Source organism: Phalacrocorax carbo, chromosome 14 (assembly GCF_963921805.1).
Source record: "Phalacrocorax carbo chromosome 14, bPhaCar2.1, whole genome shotgun sequence".
Classification (NCBI taxonomy): domain Eukaryota; kingdom Metazoa; phylum Chordata; class Aves; order Suliformes; family Phalacrocoracidae; genus Phalacrocorax; species Phalacrocorax carbo.
In genome coordinates, this window is record NC_087526.1 from 6,379,741 (window position 1) to 6,406,405 (window position 26,665).

Consider the following 26,665-nt stretch of genomic DNA (forward strand, 5'->3'; position numbering starts at 1 on the left):
CCATAAACACAGACATATTGGACCAAATTTGCCATTAATGAGGGACTACTGAGATGTTTACAATTAAGCAGGCATTGATGTATTTGCAACACTGGACCCTTAGAGCGGTAAATGCTTTTGCCAAATATATTTAAAGAAGCTACATGTCAACTCTTAATATTGCTTACAATTTACACCAGCAATCAAACCAGTGCCTGATGATATGATCGAAATATGGGTGGCTAATAACAGATAGATTTTGAAATTGTCCTATAAAACAAATACAGGTTCTACATTTTTTCATATGCCTGTTTCATGAGATCCTTTTTTGTATACTGTTGCAAGTGGGACACCAACATTTTTCACAGTATTAATAGTATTTAATATTAATAATAGGATTAGGATAGGAAACATAAGACAATGTTTTCTTGTAGGCTTCCGTTTAAAAGGTTACACTGAAACATAAAATCCCCCTTTAAAATCCCAAGAACTTCCTCAGTATCTTATGCTATTCAATATAGGTCAGATATTGAGCCTAAATTATTTGGCATAATCAACTCATATCACGGCTGCAGAAAAAATAATTTGGGATAAAAAGGAATTAAAACCCTTCCTGCTGGCAAGATCATCAAATAAGCCAAGGGATAAATGGGCATGGAAACCTAGCTAGGCTTGCTGCAAACAATTCTCTAAAACCCAAGATTGGATTTTAAAAAAGGAATGGTTTTTTTCATTCTTTCCTTGTAAAAACAGCTGTAGGATGTAAATCGTCCCACTGAGTCAGTGCAGGATGAAACAGAAAGAAGCCAGCCTCCATAGCTTAGTGGGTTACTAACTTCAAAGCTGAATTTAGCTGTTTGTTGCTGCTGTTAATGCTGGGGAGCTTTCATCTACATCTGACAAGCGAACTAGCTCACAGTGTATGAGTACATCGGGCATGTTGCTGTGTTTCAAGGAATCTGCTGCTAAAACAGATGGGTGGCACATCAGCATAATTTCCAGAAATGGCAGCAATGGGGTACAACACTGAGCCACCTTTCCTCCCCATTTCTTGCAATGACAGAATTGACGCAGCCGAGGGATGGAGGGAGCCTGAGCTCTGTTCTGACTGGAGATGCTCCTAATTCATACACAGGGATGCTGTTATGGAGAAAGGCTGGACTCATCACGGTGCTGCTGCACAGCAGCTTCAAGTTCTGGGCTGAAACACGCTCCAACCTCAACCAGTACAAAACCCCTGGACAAACGGGAGGGCAAGGTAGATTTGCATTTACAACGGTGCTATTGCACAAATGTAAAGTGTTACTCTGAATCTCCAATACTAAACTCACACTCATTTTGCTCCTGGAGCTCCTGCTCTGCCTTAAAGGAAGCCCTGGGCTGTGTCTGCAGTCAGGGGTTGCTAGAATAAGGGGCTGGTCTTGAGTGGACGAAGCCTGCGAGGCCTTTTCCCAATATTATGTGGGGAATAGAATCACCAAAGTCACCAGGATTTTCCTATGTGCAAGAACTGCAGGATTTGGTCTAAGCATCTGATATGAGACAGCATTTTAAAGTACATATGTGGGCTGGGTGTTATATTTTTTTTTCAAAATCATGGCCCAAAATCAAGCAAAGATAAACAGGTCATGAATATATTTAGGCGGGGATCCAGAACAACAGCTTTCCAGTTGGAGGAACTGCTAGTATTAAGATAAGACACTAGAAATTTCTGTACATGTTTTTCCAGCCTAAGTGGGGTGTGGATGGGGATCCAAGAGGCCTCATGGGGGACCAGGGTGGCCTCTGGAAGCCTGGGAGGATGACGAGTAAGTGCAACGTGCATCCAGAGCTTACCGTCCCCTCTCTGTTGAACAGGCTCTAATCCAAGGTCCTTGTCCCAAGGACCCTATCACAGTTCACCCCTGTTAAATCCTGTCCTTAAATCAGCACATACAGGGGGACCAGTCCTCTTTGGAGCTAAGCTTCGCACTTACCACATCCATCTAAAGAGCACCCACCATGTTTTTGGGACTATGCATTCTCCTACGCATGTCCTCCCCCCCGTTTAGTCAGAAAATGCCCAGAGATACCTTTCGCTACATGTGTAAGAAATGATGAAACCCTTCCTAACTACACTCACATGTTGGGCCACTCGTGCTCTCTGGTGGCACATCCATCTCCTCAGCTCCCCACCATCCCACACCCATGAGCTGGGTTTGACTCAAGCTGTCGGCCTCACCAGTACTTTAGCCGTGTGACCTGCAGTGGTTTTAATCCGCCTCCAGCCAGTTCCAGTTGGGAGTCCTGGCTTCCCTTGGCCACTGCTGGAGCGGAGTGGCCATGTCCCCTCGATTCCTGGATTCCTGAGTGCTCACCCACGGTGGGTGACGCAATCCTCTGCTCTCGCTGCAGATTTCCAGTTACAGCAAAATAAGCTGCCGAGCCCCAGGAGGCAAATGCTGCCAACAGACCTCTGTGCTGAAAACTGTGTACCTTGGAAAATGATTCAGGCTCTCCTGCGTGACACAAAGTATTTAAAAAACATGGAGCTGATTGATTTAATCATATAGCTCTGCACTCGGGAGGACCACGTTCTCGCTTCATGAAAAATGTATGTGGTATTTACGTGAGGATTTGTGAATGAATGAATCAAACCCTCTCCCCTGAACCATGTGGCACTACACTACATGCCGTTATTAATAGATCAATAAATTCCATGGGAGTATCTTGTAAAATGTGTTTTCTGGAGAGGTCCCACTGGAGATCAGCACATCTAGCAGTGAGTTTGGTAAGAGCAGGGTGTGCAGCATAACCCGACCAGAGAAAGAAGAGCAGAAAGCCGCGATGCCCAAGGGATGTGGGAGGAACGTGCACTTTGGCTCAAAAATTCCTACAATAAGCTTTGCTCAAGATGAAGGAGCAAAGGAACTCCCCAAATCTCTCCCTTCCAAGAACCACCACTGCCTGCTGGACTTGCTAAACCTATGCACGACTTCACAGCCTCCTTTCAAAAGTGTAAAGCCTTGCCCTTGTGCTCTGTTCTGAACACCCCAGTTGTCCCTGTCCCGGCTCCGAGCTCCCGGCTGTGCACCGCATTGCTGCACGCGAGGCTGCCTGGGTGTGTGCTGCCTCCTTCACATGTGCACGGTGCATCTGGCCTTGACGAGGACCTACACAAAATGCCCAGCCCACTCAAATCCTCAAAACAGGACTTAAGCAAGACCTCAGTAATGCCTGGAATGAGTTTTCCTAGGGTGAACTGAAAAGAGAGGCTGTGTTTCTGAAGCCAGCACTATAAATGGGCATTACTTACTGATCAGAGCTCGTTAAAAGTATTTCGCTAAAGAGAAGGTGATGCTCAGTCTCATGAAAACGGCATGAATTAAGCCACCTTCAAAATATTTATTGCCGTAGGGGCAATACCAACGTAGAAGAACGTAAGGGGGAAGAATCTGATGTGCATTTCTCTATTTTTGGTGCTCTCGGTTCCTGCATTGGAGCCAGCTGTGTCCCCAGCACAGTTCCCTTTTGCTTTGAGCTCGTTGGACTCTCTACTTTCCTGCACAGCACTGCCTCTGTTACATGTACAAGAGAGGAACCTTTGTGTGGTGGCAATTTTTTTTTCCAAGGTGGAGATTTATACTCATGGCTAGACTTGCACAAACTTATTTCCTTCAAAATTTTACAAATCAAGTCTAGACAGTTGCTGAAAATGTCAGCTTACTGCTGAGTTTAGTGGGAGGCTGATGCACAGGGAGGACCGGGGCGGGTCTGCAAGCTGAGAGCCACGATCTGCGCTGTGAGAGTGATTCAGCATGTACGGATCGTTAAGGATCAGGAAGCAAAAGAGTTGCAATGGTCTGTTATTGGAATTGTTTTGCATGATGGGCAAATAAGGGAGCCAGACGTTGCTATTCTGGATGGACTAAAAGTGAACAGAAATGCTTACACCGTTGCTCTTTCATATTGGTGCAATTTCAAATCCAGCCCCTGACCTGAGCCAACCCAAGCTGTGCTCTGAACCCGTTCCTCTGGGAAACCAGTTCACCGGCCCAGATGTCCTACCTACATCGCGTCACTGATGACATCAGAGCTGTAATTTGTCTGAACAAAACAAACATGAGCTGCCAGTCTCCCAGAAGGACCGATCTCTTCATGGGATAGCTTCTCTTCTACTTTATTGCTTTGTGGGTTGTAACTCTAAAAGTAATTTCGGTGGCTTTTTGGAGATCATTTTGTAAAGCAGTCTCCTTGTGCCGAATGGAAATGTGCCAACAAAAATGGTTTAACTCCACAAAAGTCATAGATGGCTGGGTCTGGTACACATACGCCCCTCGGAGTCATCAGCCAAACTCCAGTGAAGTTATTAAACAACCGCTGTGCTCTCAAGGGAGGCAGGATCAGCCCATTGGGCCGAACACTGCCCGGTGTGCTCCTGCGAACACATTACCTTGAGCAGAACTGACCCTGTTTGCAGAAAACCTCTGGGAAGCTCTGGGGTTTCTTGCAGGTCTCAGATTTCTTCCTTACAGCAGAATAGTTCAGGTCTGAGGCTGCCTGCATATCACCAAATCAATACATACATTATCTGTCAAGAATGACTTGAAAAAAAGACAGACAAGCGTAATTATGAGAATTAATGGACTTCAGCAACTATCCATGTTTCTGCAACGTGGTGGGTGGTAACAGCAAGCCAGGGGCTGGGTGGGAGCAGAGTTTCCAGGGCTGGATGAAGTGCAGTGTATAAACTTTATTTCACTCCAGCAACTTGCTCAAGAGGCGTTCTGCTCAGAGCTGACAAAATTATTCTTTGTTTTTATAGTTATGGGATTGCCTTAACTATGAAACGTGTGTCCCTTCCAGCCCCTCAAATGCATCCTGCACGGAGATATGGGGCATCAGCTGAAAACGCCTCCTTGAAAAAGGCAAGAAGCAACATAAAAGAAAATAAAAGTCCAATAAATGAAGGTGAATTCTGTGGTGGTCTTGTGCAATGGGAGGAAAAAAAATCTCTGTGGAAAAATATTAAATTGAGGAATTCATTATTTTTGGCAGGACTTCTGCACATTTTGCTTATCAAGGGTTCATCACAGGGAGGGGATCATTTTATAGTCACATAAAAGTTCCCTCCCTCCTTCAATTTGCCTGGTCCCAGGCTGCCTCCCTGCAGTCTGAGGGGCCTCTTTACAGGGTTACAGTTCCACTTCTTCATTTTTTCTGGATGGAGTATTTTTAAAAGACAGATTTATCCAGTTCACCACGCATGTTCAGCGCTGCTCTGGGTATTGCTGCCTCCTGCAAGTCAGTCCGAGCAAGGGACAGATGCAGAGCTGGCTGCCTGGGACTGAAGGGGGAAGGCATCCGTTGTGGGCCTGATCCTCTTTCCATGGCCACGATCCGATGAACACTTTGAGCTGGGATGAATCAACCCTGCACCCTCTGCCTGCCCATCCCCTCCTTGTGCCAGCCCCTGTGTGCTGTGTCCACACCACTGCACTGAGGTGCAAAGTGAGAGATGGATGTTACCTGGGCTGAGCTGGTCCCCAGGAGAAGGTCCTGTGTAAGCTGGGGTCTGCCCATGGGGTGGTCGTGGCATCAGAGCGCCGGGCTGCCTCCTGCGCTGCCCACCCGCCTCCCTCTGCTTCACCCGGACTGAGGCGTCGCCCGTGCAGCTGGGGATGGAGGTGCTGCTTTCTCCGTTAGACCCATTACACTTTACAACCTGGACGTCTCAAGCATTTCTGCACACAAACCTCCAAGGCATTGATTCCCAGAATATCCTCTGCCAGTGGATAACTCACAAGCTGGGACTTTGCTCCTCGGTGCAGAGCACGACTAAAGAGTTGAGCCCAAAGGAGCTTCTCCTGCTGCTGAGTGCAGCCTCTATGGCATTTTTTTTTCAGGGGGAAGTGGTTGCCACAGCACTGCGAGTGTGATACAAGCTCCTGCTGCAACTCCAACCTGTCAACCCTCGCTCTGCTTGTCAGGGTCTGGCCCAATGTTAATTAGAAGCTGCTGAGAGATGTGATTGAATGTGAGGAGGAAAACCCATCGGCAAGGGATGTGATCTCTGGCAAAGGGCTACACTCCACCTGGGACACAGTGAAGGCAGGAGTGCGTTAACCCACATGCTCTGCACAACATATAACACCCCGTCTGGCCCCGCTGCTCTGCCGAGATTATTTGGAGGCTGTGCTTCCACAGCCAGCCTGCTGCTGCTGAAGATGCCCCGTGGCATCCAATGAGCTCTGCAAAACTGTGGAGATAGGAGGAAGATGAGAGCCATCTAAATAATTTTTTGGCTTGGGAAGTTCAGCTGCTTTGAAATATTCTGGCAGCAAGCACCCCTATGGGATCCCCCCGCCCCTTCCCTGGACACCCCTGCATCGTCCCTGTTCCTTCCCTGATGCTGGAGCTGGCAGGGCCCCTCTGGTCCCCCTTCTTTAGCTCCACAGCCATCAGCTGCCCAGCCCGGGGGCTGAACCACATCCCCCTGCCATGGCTCCCACGTGGCTGAGCCCACCTCCCTTGGAAAGATACCTTCCTCCCTGGCTGGGTGTGGGACTGAGATCCCCCGAGCCCTGCAGCTGCCCCAGGCAAGGCTGAGCCCAGCTCCCTCCCCCTGCTTGCTCGCTGCTGGGGCTTTTTGGTGTGGGGGGTTTTTTGCTGCCTGCTTGCTCTGGGGAGGTGGGAACGCACCATGGGTGTGCAGAAAGGATGCTCTGAACAGGCTGGGCACTTGGCTTGCTGCGCCTTGCCCTTCATTCTCGTGAATGAGCAAACAAAATCACCTTTAAATAGAAATAACTGTGGGTAAAGGAAATGGTGGTGCACCAGACAGGGCAGGTACTCTCTGTGACAATTCTCCTCTGGTCTCTCCCCGTTTCAGCCCTGTTCTCTGCATGTGTGCTAGGAACAATCCAGCCTGGCTCCTGGTGCAATATCGTGGCTGCAGGGATGCTCACTGCAGCTCTCCTCATCCCATTCCCGGCTAGAGAGCCCTGTCACTTGATGCCGAAGGAAAGCTTGCCCATGTTTAACACATCAGAAAAAATTGTTTAAGAACAGTTTATCCATGTGAAAACAAGCTCCCAGCAATCCTGCCAAGATCAGTGTGAAACTGCTGAGCTGGTGCTCTGCTGTGAGCCACAGCTGGGTCTCACACACCTGCCATTTCCAGGCATGCAGGACACCTTGGGGAGGGGGAACACACAAGCCCTCCCTTCCCATGCTCTTCTTCTTGCCCTCTCCAGGGACATGTCCCACCTGCCCGCCCATGTGCTTGCTCCTCACTTAACTAGAAAAGAAAAACCAGGGGCTTTGTCCAGGTCAAACAAGATCCACACATGTATGAAACCTGGCTAGGGATTTAATCCATGCAGGTTTGTGCATGGGGCCCTGCAGTGTTCAGCTTGGTCACCACTCTTCGACCAGCCACCAGGACATCGTACATGGGGAGTGGGGTCTGGAGAGTCTGTTCTTGCATGAAATCCCAGGGAAGAACGTGGTCCTGATCCAGGCTGAGTGCTGCAAAGGGGGTGTCTTTTCTTCCTCGCACCAGGCTGAGGGTCTGCTCCGGTGCAGGGCTGAGGGTCACTGGATGCACTGCTCCACCAGCAGTGACATGGCTGCTCCAGGTATCACCTGCATGGCTCTTCCTTGCCTAGCCTCTCCCAGAGCACCAAGTGAGGAGTTTCAGGGTGCTCTGGTCATTAATGAGTCCTTATGAATTCCCCACTCCCTGGCCCAGCATGGCAGGAGGAGTCGTTCTCCCAGCGTGGGTGGGATGCTGAGGTCTCCAAGCCCTCTCCTTTGGTCTGCAGCATCTGTGTTGCTTCTCATCCTACCCTGCTGTTAGCTCTCCTCGGAGGTGGTGTTGTGGGAAGCGGAGCAGTTCTCTGGTTCCTTCATGATCCCTGCTGAGCACTCTTCCACTTTGACTTTCTTTCTTCCTCTTATTGACTTCTTAGCTCCTGTAAACAGCAAGATGACCACAGGAGTTAACCACAGAGCAATGGATTTACATGTATGAGGTCAGCGTGGGCTGGTCCCAAAATAGGGACAGCACAGGAGGAGGCAAAGCTCAGCAAAGGAAAGATGAAGAGAAACCCCTCTTACACGTGAGATGCACAGGTGCGCAGGGGAGGCTGTTGTGACCCTGGAAACAGAAAGAATATGTGAAGCAGAAGTAGGCAGAGAACTGACCTGGTGCAGGAGTGTACCTGAGAGAGTACCCAGACCAGTGGGATGCATATCTCAGATTTCTCCCCTTTCCAGTGTGGTACATGGCACGCAGCATGTGCTGAGAGAGGGGTTATGCCTCTCCATCACCCCATTCCTGCCATGACTGCATCCAGCCCTCACTCGGCACATCCCCATCCATCCCAGAGGGTCAGATGGTGTTCGCCCCAGGGAGCTCAGGCAGCTTCCTCCCCATTGCTCTGAGCAGCTGGTTTTGTAGAGCAAATCCTCTTCTCATTCAGCTGCGGTGCTGTCCCCAGAGCGAGCAGACACCTCCAAAGGCTGGGCACAGAGCAGGGGGCAGTGCTTGCCTGTTAAACAAGCTCCCTTCATGCTTAAGCAACAGCCCTCTCTACATTTATAACTGGGTCAACATCTCCCTGTCTTTAGCAATGGTACAAAGGGTGTTGTAGTAGCGGGGTGTTTCTGACAGAGCACTTTTTAAGATTTGACAGACACACTGTCTTATCCTTGCCCTTATCAGGAGCAGTTTTCTGCTTAATCATCTGTAGGAAATACAGGTACAACGCATTCCTCTGTCAGCAGGGAAAACCTCCACAGCTGCCCTAGAAGATCAACAGTGCTGGCAGAAACCTTTCTCTGAATGTCAATAACTCACCCTTTGGAATCTGGCCTTCTCCAATCACCACCTCCCTGACTGGCTAAGCAAACACGAAGGACTTAGCCCTGTTAGCTTAGGTGCTTGGGAGTGCTCTCCTGGCCACCCTGCCCAGGCTCCCCTGGCTAAACATTAGCAGGGACTCCTCTCACTGGAGACACAACCATTGCCAAAACACGGCACAGTGTGCCTTATCGCAGGGAAACGAAAGACTCCACTGTATCACCTTGGGCAAATATTTCTTTGCAGTGCGGCACGCACTCGGCAGAGGAGCACCCTCCTCTCCCCTGCAGGGATGGTGGCCGGTGCCCTTGGGTGTTTCTCACAGGAGACCCTTGGGAAGCAGCAGAACTTGTGCCCTGAGCTGGTGCCACACGGAACTTGTCCGCCCTACCTTTTGTCCAGGGATCCTGTCCTCTTTTTCTCTTCTTCTGTAGCACATGAGCTTTGTCTTTGTTGCAAAAATATTTCCCATCAACCTGGACTTCTTGTAGGATATCGTCTTCATATGGGGCAGCCACCTACACCAATGAGAAGAGAAGTCAGTCTACAAACTGCCCTGGCTTTCCCAGGTTGCTGATGGCCTGGCTGCATTGCTGGCAACCTTTGTGACCATTGATATGGACTGGTGACAAATGCTGTAGTTCAAAAACCCTCTTGACTAGCTGAAAAGAGTGATATCTCGATCCCTCAGCAACAAATTGGCTAACAGTGTGGGAATGGGGTTTGGCACCTCGTACAGGAAGAGCCATGACCTTCTGGAGTGAGCTCGGGTGAGGACAACCCATCTTACGCCTCTTGGACCCAACAGCCTAAGCTAATGGGCTGAGGAGAGCAAACCAACCTCACTGTCCGTCGAGTCTGACTCATCGGATTCCTGCTTCCCAGACTCAGCATCATTGTCATCTAAGGAAACACAAAAGGAACGGTTTTTTGGCTGGCAGGGGACCTGACAAACTCACAAGCAGATGCAGAACCACCAACCTGAGAGCCATCTCAGGTCTGAGAGCCAAGTCTGAGAGCCATCGAGGCAGAAAACTGATTCAGCAATATACTGTGTTGCAAAGCAGAGGTACTGTGAGCCACGTGGCTTGAAATTAATGTTTATGGGAGATCCAACAGGACTGTGTTGGGAACCAGGTCCCCGTAAAGCTGCATCTGTAGGACTTTGCTATCCCAAGGTTGCAAGCGCTGCCCTGAAGTCTGTGGTCACATGCAGGTTGGGAAGTTGATGGGTATTTAAAGCCCCAGACTGCACCATCCCATTTGACACCCAGGTAGGGAGAAGCATGCCTGGGTAAAGAGGACGAAATGGACAATCTGCATTTGCTGCTGGTGGCTCTTGGCAGAGAACATGTGCTGAGGATCAGAGGAAAGAAAGTTGGGGGAGCTGTTTCCCTGCCCTGCAAAAAGATTTTGCTGCATGCAGGCCCCAAGGCTACACAACCCCAGACACGTACCTGCACACACCAGACACGAACCCGACCTTTGCACAGAGCAAAACTGCCGGGGCCAGGGGCTGAGCCTTGCTGGTGGTTGCATCACCCTGTCTGCACCCACAGCAGCACACCCATGCTGGCCGTAGAGGGGCAGAAAGGGCTGGGGATGGAGCTGTGCCCTCTTCTGAGGGGCAGGGGCATTCCAGGACCTCAATACTTCTTGCTCCTGACACTCAGGTATAGCTGGGGTGGGACTGTCAGTAGGGCAGCCTCCCTTGCTGCCTCTGCCCAAGTGGGAGAGCAGATGGTGCTGATTTCAGGCACTCCTAGAGCCCCTGTAGTCTGATCCCATCCTCATTTTATCCTTCCATGAGTTAAGGGTCACTAGAAAGTGCAGGAGTATTTGTGTATTGTTTCCTGGGCTTTGTGTCAACCTTAAGGTGAGAACTGAAGAAAGTCCTGTATTCCCACACCCAGAATGTAATCAGCTGAAATTCTTCTGTTATGATGATATCTCCTTAGCATGTAAATCACAGAGGACTCCCTTTTTTTTTTTTCTTTCCACTCTGCAAAATCCTGCTCCGGAGAGTGTTCCCAAACCGCTCCGACACGCCCAGACCAACTAATCCAGGCGAGCTCAACTTTCTGGCAGAGCCAGTAAGGCTGGTACCGAGCAGCTCCCGGCAGACGTGCTTCCTGCTCCGCTCCCCATGGCTGCTGCCTCCCACCCGCTGGGCAAACCTGGCGCCCACATCCCATGGTGGTCAGGCAGGGAGAAAGCACTGCGTGTCCCCAGACTAAGGACACTGCTGATTTTGGGAATGGAAAGGGCTCTTACGGGGGATGGAGCAGGGAAAGGGAGGAGAACATCCTGTCCTACCTGCTGCAGGTACCACCATCCCTCACTCCATGCTCAACCCTACGTGCTGTGCCAGCACAGGGCACACTTTGGAGCAAGGGGGCACTGGCAGGGATGCTTCTTCTAGTGCCAGCCTTGCAAACCTCCTGCATTTTCCCCATCTCTGCTGGGGCAACTTCTGAGCTCCTGCTTCCCTGAGAGGGATGGGTAATGCTGAAGCAGCAATATTGTCTTGTCATGGCTCACTGTGGAGTGGGTTTTGTCAATGGGTCAGTGCTAAACTGACCTTTTTAGCTCCTGGACAACTCCATGCCACCCAGCAGCTGAGTGCAGGGTGCTTTGCAGGGTGTGCAGTGGTACCCCATATGTGACTCCTGGTCTGTGCTGGGCAGAGATACTGGGCTTTTCTCCAGAACAGCTGGGGTTATTTTCTCCCTATAGATACTGAGCCTGAATTTTTGGCATCCCTAGGGTTGAAAACTGAGCCCTCAAGAATGGAAATGTGAAACCTGAAGTTCCCCTGATGGCCCAAAAGAGCTGGGAACCAGGAGCACCTGGGTCCCTGGAAGGGGGTCCCATGCTAGTTAGCTACTGCTTCAGTTGGCAGGGATTGCAGGTGCATGCAGAGCCCAGCACAGAGAGCTCCCAGCTGTAAGATACCTTCACCAAAATGCACCTTTGCTCTTGTCTTCTCAAATGTCACATTTGCCTGGGGCTTTTTACCTGCTTCTCCCTTCTGTGCACTGACAGCCAGTCTCACCCCGGTCTCTGGAAGGGCCTCTGGGTTGCTCGGCGTGGAGTTGTTTGTTGGATGTGCCCATGAGAGCGTGAGCTGTAGGATACAGGGAGCACAAATGCTGCCTTTGCCAGGCAGGAGGAAAAGGCTGTCCCCAGCCCCTCTGTGATGACTGTGACACCCGTGGGGACAAGCATCGCAGAAGTGGTTCTATGCACTGGTGGTGTGTTCCAGGGGAGCCCAGCACCCCTCCTGCACCAACCTGCGGGATGGTGCACAGGCACTGCCTGTCCTTGGACCTGGACGGAAACCCCGTGGGCACTGGAGGGGAGGGGAGGTGGGGAATGAGAGCCAGAGCTGAGCGGCTGTGGCTTTGCCTTGTGCAAATATATCCCCATTGGCTTCACACACAGCAAAGCTGTCCTCCCTCAGGACATTAATGGTGGTCATAAGGGTGCCAGCACCAGTGCTGGACACCTTGGGGAGGGGAAGGGGCCATGGTTGATGCCAACATGAGCTGTACTCACCACAGCTGCTTCCTCCTCCTCCTCCTCTTCTTCCTCCTCCTCCTTGACAGCAGCAGGCAGTGCCCGGGTGGCATTGGGCCAGCAGTAGGGGAAGTGCAAGTCGTCCTGCTCTGCCCTGTGTCTCCCGCAGGGACCGCAGGCTGCTGGCACAGCAGGGCTCTCCCCGGGGCTCAGCCGTGGGCTGCCGGCAGCCTGCAGCTCCCGGTGGCTGTGCCAGCCTGTTTCCCTGCCACGGCCAGAGTCCGACAGATCCAGTGGCATGTCTGCACCATCATCCCTTGCCGCCTTCACCTTTTCTCGGAGCTCGGAGCTTTCCCGGCTCAGCCAAAACTCCTTCTCTTCCTTCCTATCTGCCGTGTCCTCCAGGAAGGATCTTTCCTCCTTGCATCCTGGTGTGATGTTCGGCCACGGGGAGAGGGGCCGCTCCTCGGATGAAAGGTTTGGCTCTCCATCTGCCCGCTGGCCTGGCTGGCGCTGCTGCATGAGGATGTGCTGCAGCCGCTCCCTGTGCTTGAGGAGGTGCAGCTTCTCCTCCAGGTGCTGGTCCCTCACGTACACCATGGCAGCAGGGAGCTTCAGCAAGGCTGCGTGTTCTTCCCAGCCGTCACGCAACCGTGTCCTGCCATCGGCGTCTTTGGCCCTGAGCAAATGGCTGGAGAAGCTGCCACCGTCCTGGTCAGCCAAAGCACAGCTGTTTGCCAGCCCCCGCTGGTGCAGGGAAAGATGCTTGTGGAGGAGGCAGAGCTGCTCTCTCCGGGCAGTCAGTTTTAGGTTTTCATAGGATGTAACAGCCTTGGGGGAGTCCGGTTTACTTGCTGTTAAATAACTAAAAGAAGCAGGAAGAAAAGGTCACATTAATTAGAGAATTTTCATGTTATTTCCCAGCTCCTGCAGGTGATGTGGTGGTCTCTCCTGCTCTTTCTGTGCCCTGTTGCCTGTTGCAGCTCTTGACACATGCATCACACTTGCCTTCAGGTGCTGTGTTGGGGAGGAGTGTCCCGGTGGCCACGGGGGTCAGGCAGCTGGCAGCGGGTCTCCGCACTGCACACACCACAGGAAGCCATCACCATCCCACCATCCAACAGCACTGTCCTGTCCCTGGGCCACGGCAGCTCCAGGCAGGGGGTTGAGCGAGGGGGATGCAGTGACCCCCTCTGTCAGCACTGCTGCTGAGAAGTCACTTGTCAATCCATGCCTTACAGCCAGAAGCATCCTTAACTACCTCACACTGGGCTTTCTTAGTGCCTTGGTGGGCTGGAAGACCTCCAGGACAGAAAAACAACCCACCATCTCCTAAAGTCACTCAATGAGAGATTTTTACAGCTATGCTGAGGAGGTCGGTATGGTGCATGAACCTGCCCTGCAAACCAAGTCCCTGTTATTGCTGGTTATTTGGCAGCTTCTGTGTATGCAAGCTTCCCGGGAATGCTTGGCAGATCTACTCCCACTCTGGGAAACTCGCTGTCTCTACAGGTGAACTTACTGGCTTTGCTCAGGACTCTGTGCTTCTGAAATCAATGGGGAGGATAACCCCGGGGAAGTGCTGAGCCCTGCAGAAAAGCCCATTAGAATAGATAAGGAGGACCAGGGATTGAGGCAAGTCCTTTTCCTCCCAGCTGGAGGTGGGGGCACACAGTTCGCTTTATGGGTCTGTCTGACAAAGCTGGAGTAACTAGAGGCTGATCTCGTCGGACTGGATTCCAGTCATTTTTTGCTGGTGTAAACTGGGAGACCCCCTTCCCCAAGGCTGTGGGAGAAGTCTAGAGAAGGTGGGCAGATACAGCAAATACCGGCCATCTTATCGCAGTCTGCAAGTGGGACAGCTGCAACGGCCCATGGATGAGGCCCACACCACAACCCAGGAGCAGGTAACTCACGCCTCAAGGATGGGGCTGTGCTCATGCTCTGGCAGGAGAGGAGCCTTCCTTGCCGGTGGGGACACTGCTGCCCTCAAAGGACTTTTTTCCAGGAGGCAGGGTCTGGAGCCGGGTCTCACCAGCGCAATGGTTCCATGCAGCTGGTTGGCGATCCTCTGGGATGCCTGCAGCAGAGGGGAGAAAGTCCAGGTGAGCTGTTCTGCTGTGCACCCCAGGCAGCTCATGGCTGAGGGGAGCCCCATCGAGCAGAGATGCAGCTCTTCATCAGTGTGAACAAGATAGACAGCTTGTAAGTGCTCTGTTTGATACAATTCTGGTCAACAGCTCAACCATACTTTTATTGGTTTTCCCAGGAAATTTCCCCTTCATATTTTCTAGCAGGATCTACAGTACTCTATTTTCTGGCTGCACTGATTTGTAGCCCAGGAAGTCTTATGCCTCCTTCCAAGTCAAGCCAAGCCATGTTTCAGTGGCTTAACCAAGATAAGACCCTGCAAATTCCCTGACCCCATGTCAGTCCATTGGCCTTCATTCATGCAAGCTTCTGACACGCACTGATTTGATGGGTGTATTTCTAGTGGAGTACCTGGCTGTGAGGCCAGGACTTCATCATCTCCATCTGCTGTCATGAAAGGCTTACCACATGTTCTGACTTGTCTTTCCCCTGCCCACCTGGAGATGTCACCAACCCTCCCTGCGATCCCTATTAATTATCCTCACAACCTGCCTGCAGCCTTACCAAAACCCTTTTTCACCTGCTCTTTCAAGTTTTCTGTGGAGTTCAGGTAAGCAAAGCCTGTGCCAAAACAGAAGCATCTGTGTGGGTGTGTATGTAGGCTTGAATTCCCACGACCAAGAACAGGACTCCAGGTCCTGCAGTCTCATCTCCCAGTGCCCAATATCACCATATCACTCAGCATCCCTTGGCTGACACATACCCTCTGTGTTTTAAAGAAGTGGCAGGCTTGCATCAATGCACAAAATGGCAACCACTGAATGCCAGGCCCTCTGAAAATACCAATATTCATTATGCTGCAGATGGAGAGACATCTGTGATGCTGTTGGGAAGGACTGCTGCGGTGTATTTGTTCTCGGTACCCACAACTCCCACAGTTTACATGTTCTCCAGGCTTTTCCAACACTCACAATGCTCCTGCTTCTTGCTCACCCAGATAATGGAGAACAGACTCTGTAACTCAGGGTAAGTCTCACTGAAATGTGGCTCAGCACAATCTCCCCAGGTCCTTTGCTCCTCAGAGCTTTCCCCAGCAAGACATCTGAGAGAGGAATCGGAGTGATGGGCAGAGGACTCAAGGATGTAGATGTGTTGTCATGGAGGATGAATATAGGAGCAAAGAAAGATGTGCAATCTGACGGGGGGACAGGAGCCTGTGCCAAACTCCGAATGCTTTGCTTGCAGTGAGTAGAGATTTCTGCAGAGAGGATGCATCTGGCATTCGGTAGGTGTCCTCCTGGGCTCTGGCAATAGCAAACCACCCCAAGCCCAGCTAATTATCTTACTCCCTAAGTGCCTCCTACCAATCCTTTATCCTAGTCTACTCCCCTTAGTCCAATTCAGATGACAACATTGGTGGGAAGAAGGCCTGAGGACATCAGGCTACCTCTGGCAACTCACAATTTCTGCAAGGCTGACTTCTTGGAGAACAGTGCTCGGAGAAGTCCTACTGCTTGGAGAGCTTCTCTGTCCTGCAGGCTTTTCTGAAAAGGAAAAAAAAAAAAAAGAGAGAGAGAGAATCAGCCACTGTGACGGTCCTCCAGAGCTGTTGCAGGCTGCCCTGCCCTGGCCTGCTGTGTGCCAGAGCCTTGCAGCCTCCCGAGGACACTGCTGGCTAGCACCAACCACCTCCTGTTGAGGATTTTGAGCCAAAATGTCCATCTGGCTCTAGCCACCACCTGAACGAACGTACCCTTGCCTTGCATGTGTGGGTGGCAGCAAGGCAATGCCATGGTCTCTGCATGAAATGGGTGGCAGATGCACACCTTCATGGCACTCGCCTTACAATAAGGGTACCCAAGCACTCCTTTGCTCTAACACAGAGCAGCGTGTTTCTCCCTTGACATGCAGTTTCTCCCCCCAGAAGCTATTCTGGCCATAGCAATGGCCATCTGAGCTGCCAACAGATCTTTACTCTCCAGACCCTTTCCCAGAGCAGCTTTGCACCACAGCTCAGTCACTCTTCCCATCCCTGGGTCCCTTGAGGGCAGTGGGAGCCAGCAGCACCCACCTTCTCCCATCTCGAGGCCTGGCACATCGTGGTGGGCTTCCTCTCCTCCCCTGTGAGCTGCCTTCTCGCAGCTGGCGTTCCTGCTCACTGGGGACAGTAAAGCCAAGGGGGAGCTGGGGGTGGAGCTGCTTTCTCTGGAGGTGACTCCTGGGGGCTTTGGCCTGTCCCTGTTGAAAGGAGAAGGACATGAATGAATGAGAAGGGGCAGGAGAAGGAAATCACCAGTTTGAGAGCCATTGTACTGAGAGTTCTGAATTATAGAGTCCGATATATAAATATATACATTTATACATATATGTATGTGGATATACCGGATCCTCAGACTCACCTCCTTCCAATTGCAGCTTATCGCAAGCTCAGCTGCAGTTTGGAGCATTGGACAGAGCCAGCATGACAGCTCAAGGCCTGATTTCCCCATTTGCCTGTGGGTAATGTCACAGGAAGCCATGACGTTGGGTAAGCCAAAACCCAACTGCGGCTATTGCAAAAGCTCTGTGAGAACCTGTACATCCCCGGCTGGACTTTCAGCCTGATGGAGGGGTGGATTCAGCACAGGGATATGGCAGCTGTCACTATATCGAGCTGGTGGGGCTGATGCTTTTGGTTACTGTGAGAGAGTCACTGAGTCTCAGAGACTCATGCTTATGTGATGGGCAAAGTCCTGGCTGGACCCTGATGCTGAGACATAGGTGTTTGGATGGAAATCTTCCTATCCAGCAGCCCAGGGGAAGAGCAAAGCAGAACAGAGCAGGAGGGCTTGGTGTTCAGCAAACCCAGCCTGACCCACATCTCTGAAACTCCTCAGGCCTTGGGAAGCATCAGGGAGTAAAAGCAAGTTTCTCTTTAAGCGGATGGTGCTTCTATGCTCCAAAGAAAACACATTTCTAAACAAATCCCTCAGTGCTAATTCCTCTGGACTTTAAGTCTTTGAAGAATGAGCTGATTTGTATATATTAGCCAGCCTGGCAGGTTACTTGGCTTTCAGCACAGCGCTCTGCTGGGATATGAACCTGTTGGTGCAGATCGCTTCCCCCTCTTACCCCGTCTCAGTCCCTTGTGTGTCACTCTCCTTCCCCCAAAACTCAACCGGCTTCCTGCAGACCCTCTCTGGCTGCTGTAGGAGGGGATCTGGTGCCATGGAAAAGCCATAGAAGCCCAGGCTGAGGTCTGTGGCCCAGGCGAGCAGCCCAGGGCTTTGCTTCCCATGAGCAGTCCCCCATGGCAGGGTGTTGAATACCCTTGTTCCCTAAAAACTGAATCCTTGGATTCAGTTGAACAGGGGAGTGAGCAAAGGTCAACAAGAACTGAGAGACCATTGCAGGTGTTTTGGTGTCTAACATCTGCAGGAATCTGTAGGAATTAGATGCTAAAATACCCCTGAGGATGCTGTGGTCTGGATGTAGCCAACACCCCTCATAATGAATGAAACCCAGGAGAGCACTTACTCTGGGCTCCGGAGCCTCTTCAGTTCTTCCTTGAGAGTTTTGTTCTCCTCCCTCAGGCGGTTTGTCTCATTAGCTGCAGGGACACAAGTTGTGCCATCGATTCAGGTGTCGCAAGGAGAGAGCTGGTGCTCTTGCTGGGGTGCATGAGGAAGGACGAGGGAATGGCACCAGCGTTTGGAGGGATGCCGAATTTCCTTCCTTCTCTGAAAACATGCTCAGGGATACAGGATGAACGGGAGCAACTTTCCAACTCGGGTTTGGTCAGGATTTGGGTCTGCTTGCAGCCCATCCAGCTTGGGGGCAGAGCATGAGGCAGACGGGGCAGTGGCTGCAGCACAGTGGGACGGACAGTCGGCGTCCAGCCCGTGAGCACCACTGCCACCTCCGACGAGCGGGTGCTGTGTTAGGGGAAGGGCTGTGGGCCTCGAGCGGGATCGGATGAAGGCCAGAGGGAGCTGTGAGCACCCAGCAGCCGGGCGCCGCAGTGAGGAGCTAGCGTGAGCGAGCAGTCTCCTGGGCAGGGTGGGCTGCCATGTCGGCTTGCTCATGCTCAAAAGCAACACTCGGGGAACAACGGCATAACAGGGGAGATAAACCAAGGGCTGCTGGCACCTCTTCGTCCCTCCTAATGCCTTATCTCCTTTACCCCCACGACCCTCCCTGAGCCAGCCAGATCCCCAGGGAAAAACGCCCCGAGCCTGAGCGGTGCTGGGAGCTCTGCCAAAGGCTCTGGAGAAGATCCGTCACACGTGTTGCTTGATTTCCATTTACCCGTGCTGAGCTGCTGCTGTGACTTTCCTGTCTTCGCTAGAGTGTTACTTCTGTGGTGCCAAATGCATCTTTTTTCCAGGCAGCTGACATGGCCTGGCCAGCTTGGGGCTGGTCTTGGCAAGAGCATCTCTCATTTTTCTGGAGGCATGGAGGGCTGCAGCCCCCCCAGCTCTGCCACTTTGTGTGAGTGGTTACCTCTGCTTGGTGGGGATGTGGGCTGTCATCCACAGTCCTGGTCAGATCTAATCTTTCAAGGTCCCCACGCTCACATTGGCTGCCTCCCTTCTCCCCATCCCCGACAACTCCTGGGTGCCCAGTCACCAGGAGGGCTCACATGCAAATGTCTGGGAGAGGCATTAACTGAGCAAATACTCAGCCAAAGCCAAGCTTACAGCAGGCGATGGTACATACTGAGGATGAAGATGTGCTGCAGGCTCTGGAAATGGGAGGTCTCATACTCATTCTGCTTCTTTTTTGCCAGCTCCTGGGTGACCATGCATCTGTCGCAGAGACCTGCTCGCAGCCTGGAGGAAAACCCATGGCCAGCAGCTTGTTACGACACAGTTCCCATGGGGGAAATAAGCTCCTGCCCTCCCCACAGAGAAGTGTAAACACTCAGCACATCACCCAGCATTGTTGAGAGGGGTTATCACCCGTGCAGCGAAGCCCTGGCCCTTCTACCCCCCAGGATCCAGTCCCACCACCATCAGCTTAAGAAAGCTCCTCTGCGTGTGCCTGGGCTCCCCCAGCTCTCCCAGCAGCCAAGTATGAGTGAAAGAAAGGTTCATGTGCTATAACCCACTTCTGGGAAGACAGCAAACCCTAGAAGGCTGTACTTGCTGCCACAGAACAGGACCCTATTGAAAAACAAATCTTACCTGTTTTCTAACACCTTTACATTTTCTTTAAGGACCTTCTGTTGTTCCCTTAATTGGTGATTTTTAGTAAACAACTCTTCAATTCTCTGAGCATCACTAATTGAAGAAACAGAACAAAGAAAAGAGGTTTATTAGATTTCTCCCCAAAATCTGTGCCTTTATCTACAGCACCCTGTCAAGGGGAAGGATTTCTGCCCTGAGCCCACTGTGCTGCTCACACCAGTATGGCCGAATTGCTTTTGCTTGTGTGGCAGAAGAGGAAACAAATGCGCTAGAGCCCAGACACTGCCCTGTGACCCCCACCCTTGGAGTTAGCAGCTTGCTTCATCCCATTTTATTGCTTCCTAAGAGAGCGAGTGCCTGCCAGCATAAGCATCACTTGCTAGTGGGAGGGTAAACTGGAGGTGGGCTGGGATCACCCCAAACCCTGCCTGTGCTGGGGACTTGCATGGCAAAAGCCACCAAAAGGTTTATATTTGGCAGAACCAGAAAGTCAAAATGCTCTCTCTAAACCAGGCAGCCCCGGAGGAGTGCCCGGGAGGTCTGAAAATTAGTGGTGTAACCTCTCCTCCGCCCCCTGCCCTGCCATGGCGTGGGTAGAGCCGACATGGTGTTACTCACCGGCACTTCTCCGTCGTCAGCTCTGTCAGCTTGCTTTGCAGACCTGGAATAATTAACAGAGATGGAGAGGTGGGTATTTATTGCCAATTCCCTGGCACTTTGGAAACAAAAAGTGACAATGGAACTTCAGGAGGGTGCCTGGCTTTGCAGAAATCTCATCAATTTACAAACCTTATTTCTGAGAAGGAATGACACATTGCCTGTGTTAAATGATACTACAGTTTAATACAGCTGGAAAAATTGTACAAAATGAGAGCACATTTTGTACTTCCACTATTTGTATTTCCACTATTCAATGAGTCTGCATTTCCTCCCCATCCCCAAAAAGTCTGTTTCAGTTTTGTTTCTACTTATTTCTTATTACAGCCACCATTTCCCAGATGGGCAGTATTTTATAACTCTCAGGGCTGCAAAGCATCTTGGAGGATATTTACAGTTCAACAAGAATGGCTTTTGTTGATGGATCTGCAGACATTACATCTTGTCAAATCCATTTTATGCAAAGTAGATGTAAACATGTGGTTTAAATTGCTCAACTGTTTCCTCTAACTCTCACATGGCTTGAAATTACACAAGAGAAGAATGAATTCATAAGCCAGAATCCTCCAAAAGTGCTGTTGTTTTGTTCCTAATATTGATACTGGGAATTATTCTAATAGGAAAACAATTGGATTTAGCATTTGGTTGCTTAACCTAATGGTTCTTATTTTAATAATGTATGACCCGAGGAATAATTTATTCCCCAGAGGAATAAACTATCTAACCTGACTTTAAGGTTTTCTTTAACAGTCTTAAACTCCTGCTGCTTCAGTCTTATAGATTATTGCATCTTTCCACTTTCCCTTTGATCCCTCAGTATCCAAATATACTCCAATCCATGTTGCTCGGAGAAGATGCCCAGCAGGAGCACGTGTCACTTCTGCAAACCTTCCAATTCACCTTTGTCACAGACCACAACAGCAGGAGCAGGAAAGGAGCCAAATTCCCCTTGATTAAAGCCTGGAGTAAGTGGGATTCCCGCAGGTGGGATATCTCCAGGGATACTGGGTGCAGCAACACCCTCTCTCTTCTGCTCCTCCTCATTGTCCAAAAAGTTACTGATTTTCTCAGTAAACCTTTTTCTCCACCGGCTAAGATGGATAAACCATACAAAGGTGCCACTGGATAGTGTGGTCCCCTGAGGGCCAGGCTGTGACCCTCCATCCCCATGGATGATGCTTGCTGAGCCCTAATGCCCAAAGTTGCCTACCCATCCACATCTGCTCTTCCTCCCTCCGGGTTATTTCAAACCAAACAGATCTAGGTGGCATCACAAAGAAATGGACTTCTGCTACTTTTTAATAAGAATTCTCATGTCTCCTTACCTTGGACCTCTTTCTCATGGATTTCCTTGAGCTTATTCAGGAATTCTGCAAAACTCTCTGTGGTCATGTTCAGGGCTGTGCCACACGCCGGACTGCTTCCAGTGCAAGGACGTCCTTTCGTTTCAAATTATTCAGGTTTCAACCTAAAATAGAAACGAGAAGTCCAGTAAAAGAGAAGTGTCGTGTGTTTGTAGTGTTCTGGAAAGTCTTGAAAACAGGACAAAGCCCAAGCCTAGAAAGTTAAATCATTTGCTAAACCACAGACATGCACAAAGAGGCAGGCTCATCCGGGGAGGCATTTTCAGACCTGCCCACCCTGCCTCAGCCCTGGGCTGGGGACACAGGCAAAGCAGAGAGCGATGGCTTGGAAAACAGAAGAACTGAAAGCCCAGCTGAAAAATCAGGATTTTCCTCTACTTTTTGAACTGTTTATATAACAGTTCTCTGGGATAAGGCAGGGCAGGGCATCTTCTTGAGGAAGGGCTTGCAGGACTTGTGTCAGGACCACATTGCTGGGGACTGATAATGGGAAAACTTGACGCAGTTTTGGTGCTCGGGCCTGATGGACCTGTCTCCCACTGAGTCCTGAGATGTTCCTGTGCATCCCTTCTCTGTCTGGCACCATGCACAGCTTCTACGGAGGCAACATGTACCACTCAGCCCCCCTGCTGTCATCGCCCAGGCTCCCTGCATGGCCTCACAGGCTGCAGCCTCTTCAAAGCTTTGCGAGACACCAAACTGAGTGTTATTCACCCCATTTTACAGAGGAATCTGGAGAGGTGATGCGCAGGATCGAGCCCCGCAGGAAGGCTGGTGGGTGCTGAGCTGGTGAGGGCACAGTACCCATGAGGCTGAACGTGAGCTGGGACACCTGGGGCGTGCCAGCTGTCCCCAGCCCCTCTGTGCCGGGGTGTCCCAGCTCCTGCCCCTGCCTCAGTTTTCCCATTGATGTTATGGGTTATTAATACTCCATCATGCTGAATGCCTTCACTTTGTGCCAGCAGTAGCATTCTATTATCTCTGAGAATGGTAAAAGTGCTCTGCTTTCTAAAAAAACTTGCTCTTTCCTTTTTTAGTTGAAAACTCCCCCAAAAAGCAGGAGAGGTAGAGAACAGCACATGACACCCCCAGCTCAGTAAGCTAGGAGAGGCAGGAGGTAAACAAAGAGCCTGAAAGTAAAGTTGTTTTTTTAAGAATTTTGCCTTGATTTTAAGAATTTTGCCCTAATCCCAGTGGTCATAAATTTTGAAATTACTAGGAGGGATGGAAAGCAGAACCTCTGGAGATGCGAAAGCTCATTACATCAGTGATGACCTCATTCCTCCCTGGGATGCCGCTGTTGGGATGAAGTCTTTCCTTTTCATCAGCGAAAGCCTCAGGGAGTCTCAGACCCCCAGAAATAGCTGTGGGCCCAGGTCCCTCCTGGACCACGATGGTACTGGGGAGGGGTGTGTGTCCAAGCATCCCCGCAGAGCATTGCGGAGGGTCCCCCAGGGTTCGGGCAGGAGGGCTGTGCAACCTCCCAGTCCCCCGAGGGGTCAGCAAAGCTCTGCTCTCCCTGGCGTGTCCTCCAGGACCACCAAAACCATGCTGGGAGAAAAGGGACTTCCACACGAGGGCATTCAGCCACATGGGAGCTTCTCCCCTAAAAGTCACGCCAGGTTACTGAGTCACGGCCAGGGATCCTGTTCCCCACAAAGCACCAGGGCACTCAGCCTTCAACCATGCAGAGATGACCAGGGAGAAACCCTCCCCTCTGTTGTTCAAAAGTGAAAGGCCAGGCTGGGGCCTGGGTTTTGCAGCCCCACAGCGGCATGGGGAAGTTACCGCCGGGCTCCGGCACACTCCCAGCCCAGCTCCCTCCCGGCAGCCCTGTGCCTTTATCTGCATGCAGAGCAGAGGTGTGCCTGATTACCTGCATATGCAAGATGTGGGCACGCGGAGCTGGGAGAAGAAACTTTCCCCTAAAGCGTCTGATTTTCAAAAGAAATGAGGCACGCGCCGACAGGCAGAAGCAGGGAGGCCGGCTTGCGTGCTCTTACCATGCTTGGATCAGTGAAACAGCTGCGTTGCCTTTTGAGCAAAAAAGCAGAGATCTTACTGTGTGGAGAAGCAATTAAAAAAATATTCATTGCTCCCACTTCCCTGCACGTAACTCACCCTTTCCCAGGGATGGGTGATCTCTCCCAGCAAGTAAAAGCCACGCGAGGCACGGCGTGGCTTGTCGTGGCTCGCGCAGCTCGGGATCAGCTGCCATGAGAGGGAACTGGGAAGCCATCTCTGCTGCTCAACCCGAAGAGCCATAGCTGAATAATGAGTCAGGTGAAACAATACCCAGTCCTACTCAAAAAAAACCCCAAACACCTGATGAAAAGATGTTAATGGGAAGCACTTCCCAGGCGTGCTGAGTCCTAAATTCAGCTCTGCCCTGGGCAAAGTACCTCCCCAGGGCTGAATGGAGGTTGTGAGACCCAACGCTGCTGTCATGGGGCTGAAACCCCAAGTGCTGGCTGGGGAGGCTTTGAAGTGCTTAGGCACTAATTCCCATTGCTGTAAACTGGGAAGGGATTGCAACCGGGAGCAGAGCCGGCAGCAGCTGTGTGGACTCCCTACAACGCTTGCTGGTGCGCGGTCAGTCCCTGCCCTCCTCGGTGCTGCCCTCTCCTCAAGGCTGGTGTCTCGGAGGGCTGAACAACACCCGGCATTTTGGGCCATAGGGCTCTAGGTGGGACATCCCAGGAAGGTGACGTCCAGGCTGGGGCTTGTGCCAGCCTGCGGTTCGGGGAGGCAGGGCTGGGCTTAGATGTGGTGGGAAGCAGAGGGTGTGGGGGCAGCCCAGGTGCTCAGTGCTGGATCCGGATCCCTGCTGCTGTGACTCAGGGCTGCGGGCAGAGCCTGGCAAATCAGGATTTGGGGCTGCGGTGTGGGCAGCTGCTTTGCCTTCCATGCATGGCTGCAGCCGCAGTGCTACCACGGCTGGGGGTCCTGATTTTCTTTTCCTCAGAGTTCCCAGGTTAACAGGGGTCTGTGACCTGCTGGGGATCTGATCAGCTCCCCGCTAGTGCCATTTTTGGTGCTTTTTGAGATGCCAGCGTCCATCCCTGCCTGCAGATGGGACTGCCACTCTGTGGCAAACCTGGAGAGAACTTGGGGTCTCTGGTTTGAGAACACGAATGGTTATAGACATGCTGCATGAGCATCACCACCCACATATCTGTACCCAGGATTTGGCCTTTTGCTGCAGCAGAGCAACCCTGCAGACAGCTCAGGCTCTCTGAGGGCTTCGGCTTTGCTCCCTTCTCACCCAGTGTGGACTGGCCAAGGCATGAAGCCACAGCTCCCCACTCCCCCGCCCTGCTCAAGAGGATTTATTTAGGGACATTCATTGATGAAGACCAGACCACAGAGTCTCTCAGTGTGGAGCTCACTCCCTGAAACAGGGATTTCTTTTACAGCCCTGAGCCCTTTCCAGAGCTGTCACTGTAATATACACCCGGTGGGGCCGGACGCAGCCCCGTGGCAGGGCTGGGAGCAGCCCTTTGGCATGCCAGAGGGGCCGGGTGTATTTCAAAGTGACGGGTGCCCTCTGCAAATAGAGCCCCAGTGTCGGCAACCAAAAGCAAACTCCTCATCCAGTCCCTAAATCTGGTGAGTTTGGAAAGCCCAAGCCCCTGGTGCAGGACTGTTGCTGATGGCTGGGGCTTTGCTCACCTGCTCTCTGCGTCCCCCGATGCTCAGCTCAGGGTGGAACACAGGGTCCAGGTCGGGGAACAGGGTCCCTGGCACATCGGCTTTCACAGATGGGGCTGGGGCAGCCCCCGGCATCGCCTGGGTACCAATGGCATTGCTCCTTGGGGCAGGATGCTCCTGACTGCAGCTGGGGTAAGGAAAAGTGGCAGGGAGGTTATTTCCTAGCCCGTGCCAGGGGGCTTGGGAAGGGACAGACTTGGACAGCTGGCTCTGACAGCACAGCCATCCCCCATTCCCTGGTCCTTGGGGGGTTTCTGGCCTCTTGTTACCATCCCTAGCGCTGCCAGCCACGCTTGCATTTAGCCACAGCACATCCTCACCCTCAGCACTGTTTCTTTTCAGAAGAATAAAACAGCTCATTAGTTAAATAAGCTTAAGATGCTAAAAAAAAATGGCAGGACTCTGAAGTTCTGACACTGTCAGATCAGTGAAGCTTAATGGATTTACCACCAGATATTTCCCCATCAGCAGCGCTGGAGTTGTTCAAGCTTCAGGCTGGTTTTATGTAATATACCTTTCACTGGGTGACTGCTGTGCAGGGCTGCTTTCACCAGCCAAATTTTCTTTTCTTGGCTACCCTACTATGTTCTTGGTCTAATTTTAGAATTACAAATTGAATTTGTACTCAGAAAAGCTGCCTGATCACTCATGGAAAATCTGCAGTGCCAGGAGTATTTCACGGGCCAGCATGAAGCTGATCCGCTTTGCTGTTGTACTGTGCACTTGGCAGATTGGAGAGGGGTTTTTTTTATGTGTTGGGGATTTTTGCGTTTTTTTTTTTTGCTGGGTACTTATTTATTTGTATGACCTAACATGGCACAGCCTGTCCTAAAATGGAGCCCAATGCTCGCTCTCCACCGCGCTGGTTCTGTGCGCGGGTGTTGGATAGGGGCTGGCAGATTGCAAAATTACCCCCCGACAGGTGAGACAGGAGGAGCAGCTTTGGCTCTCACCTCACCAGGGAGGAGGATTCAGTGCCTTCCTCTGCCTCGCACAACCCGAAAAGCCTCCCCAAAGCAGGACAGCCGCTCTGTGCTGCTCTGCCAGCCCTGGGGCTGGTTTGCAGCAAGCCCTTGCTGAAGACACCCTCCCCCAGGGTCGCCTCCACTGACTTAGGATGGGGATCCCACCTGGGCGGTGCGGAGCTATGATCTGCCTCGCTGGCTGTTTGCATTTGCTGGGGACCAGCACTGGTCGCAGCCCCCTGAACACGCTGAACAGCACCGGCAGCGCCAGGGAGATGCTGCCCCTGCTCACGTGTGTGCAGACAAGCCCCGTTTCAGGGAGAGGAGAAAAAGACCAAATCCTCCAAGAGAAGCCTCAGGTCCCAA

General features: G+C 51.6%; 1 protein-coding gene across 1 annotated transcript in view; it reads right to left on the bottom strand.

The window, feature by feature from the left end:
• Positions 1 to 6,733: 6,733 nt before the first annotated feature.
• The window catches only part of RBBP8NL (RBBP8 N-terminal like), a 29,712-nt gene continuing 9,780 nt past the window's right edge, over positions 6,734 to 26,665 (bottom strand). The window contains exons 4-16 of the mRNA XM_064465375.1: positions 21,585 to 21,727; positions 20,221 to 20,263; positions 19,600 to 19,695; positions 19,133 to 19,245; positions 17,951 to 18,023; positions 16,506 to 16,672; positions 15,896 to 15,978; positions 14,260 to 14,423; positions 12,383 to 13,208; positions 11,843 to 11,951; positions 9,666 to 9,727; positions 9,216 to 9,342; positions 6,734 to 7,934 (exon numbers count right to left, since the gene is read on the bottom strand). Of these exons, the coding sequence (XP_064321445.1) occupies positions 7,816 to 7,934; positions 9,216 to 9,342; positions 9,666 to 9,727; positions 11,843 to 11,951; positions 12,383 to 13,208; positions 14,260 to 14,423; positions 15,896 to 15,978; positions 16,506 to 16,672; positions 17,951 to 18,023; positions 19,133 to 19,245; positions 19,600 to 19,695; positions 20,221 to 20,263; positions 21,585 to 21,651 (2,049 nt within the window). The 5' untranslated portion in view covers positions 21,652 to 21,727 and the 3' untranslated portion in view covers positions 6,734 to 7,815. The remainder of the gene's footprint in view (positions 7,935 to 9,215; positions 9,343 to 9,665; positions 9,728 to 11,842; positions 11,952 to 12,382; positions 13,209 to 14,259; positions 14,424 to 15,895; positions 15,979 to 16,505; positions 16,673 to 17,950; positions 18,024 to 19,132; positions 19,246 to 19,599; positions 19,696 to 20,220; positions 20,264 to 21,584; positions 21,728 to 26,665) is intronic.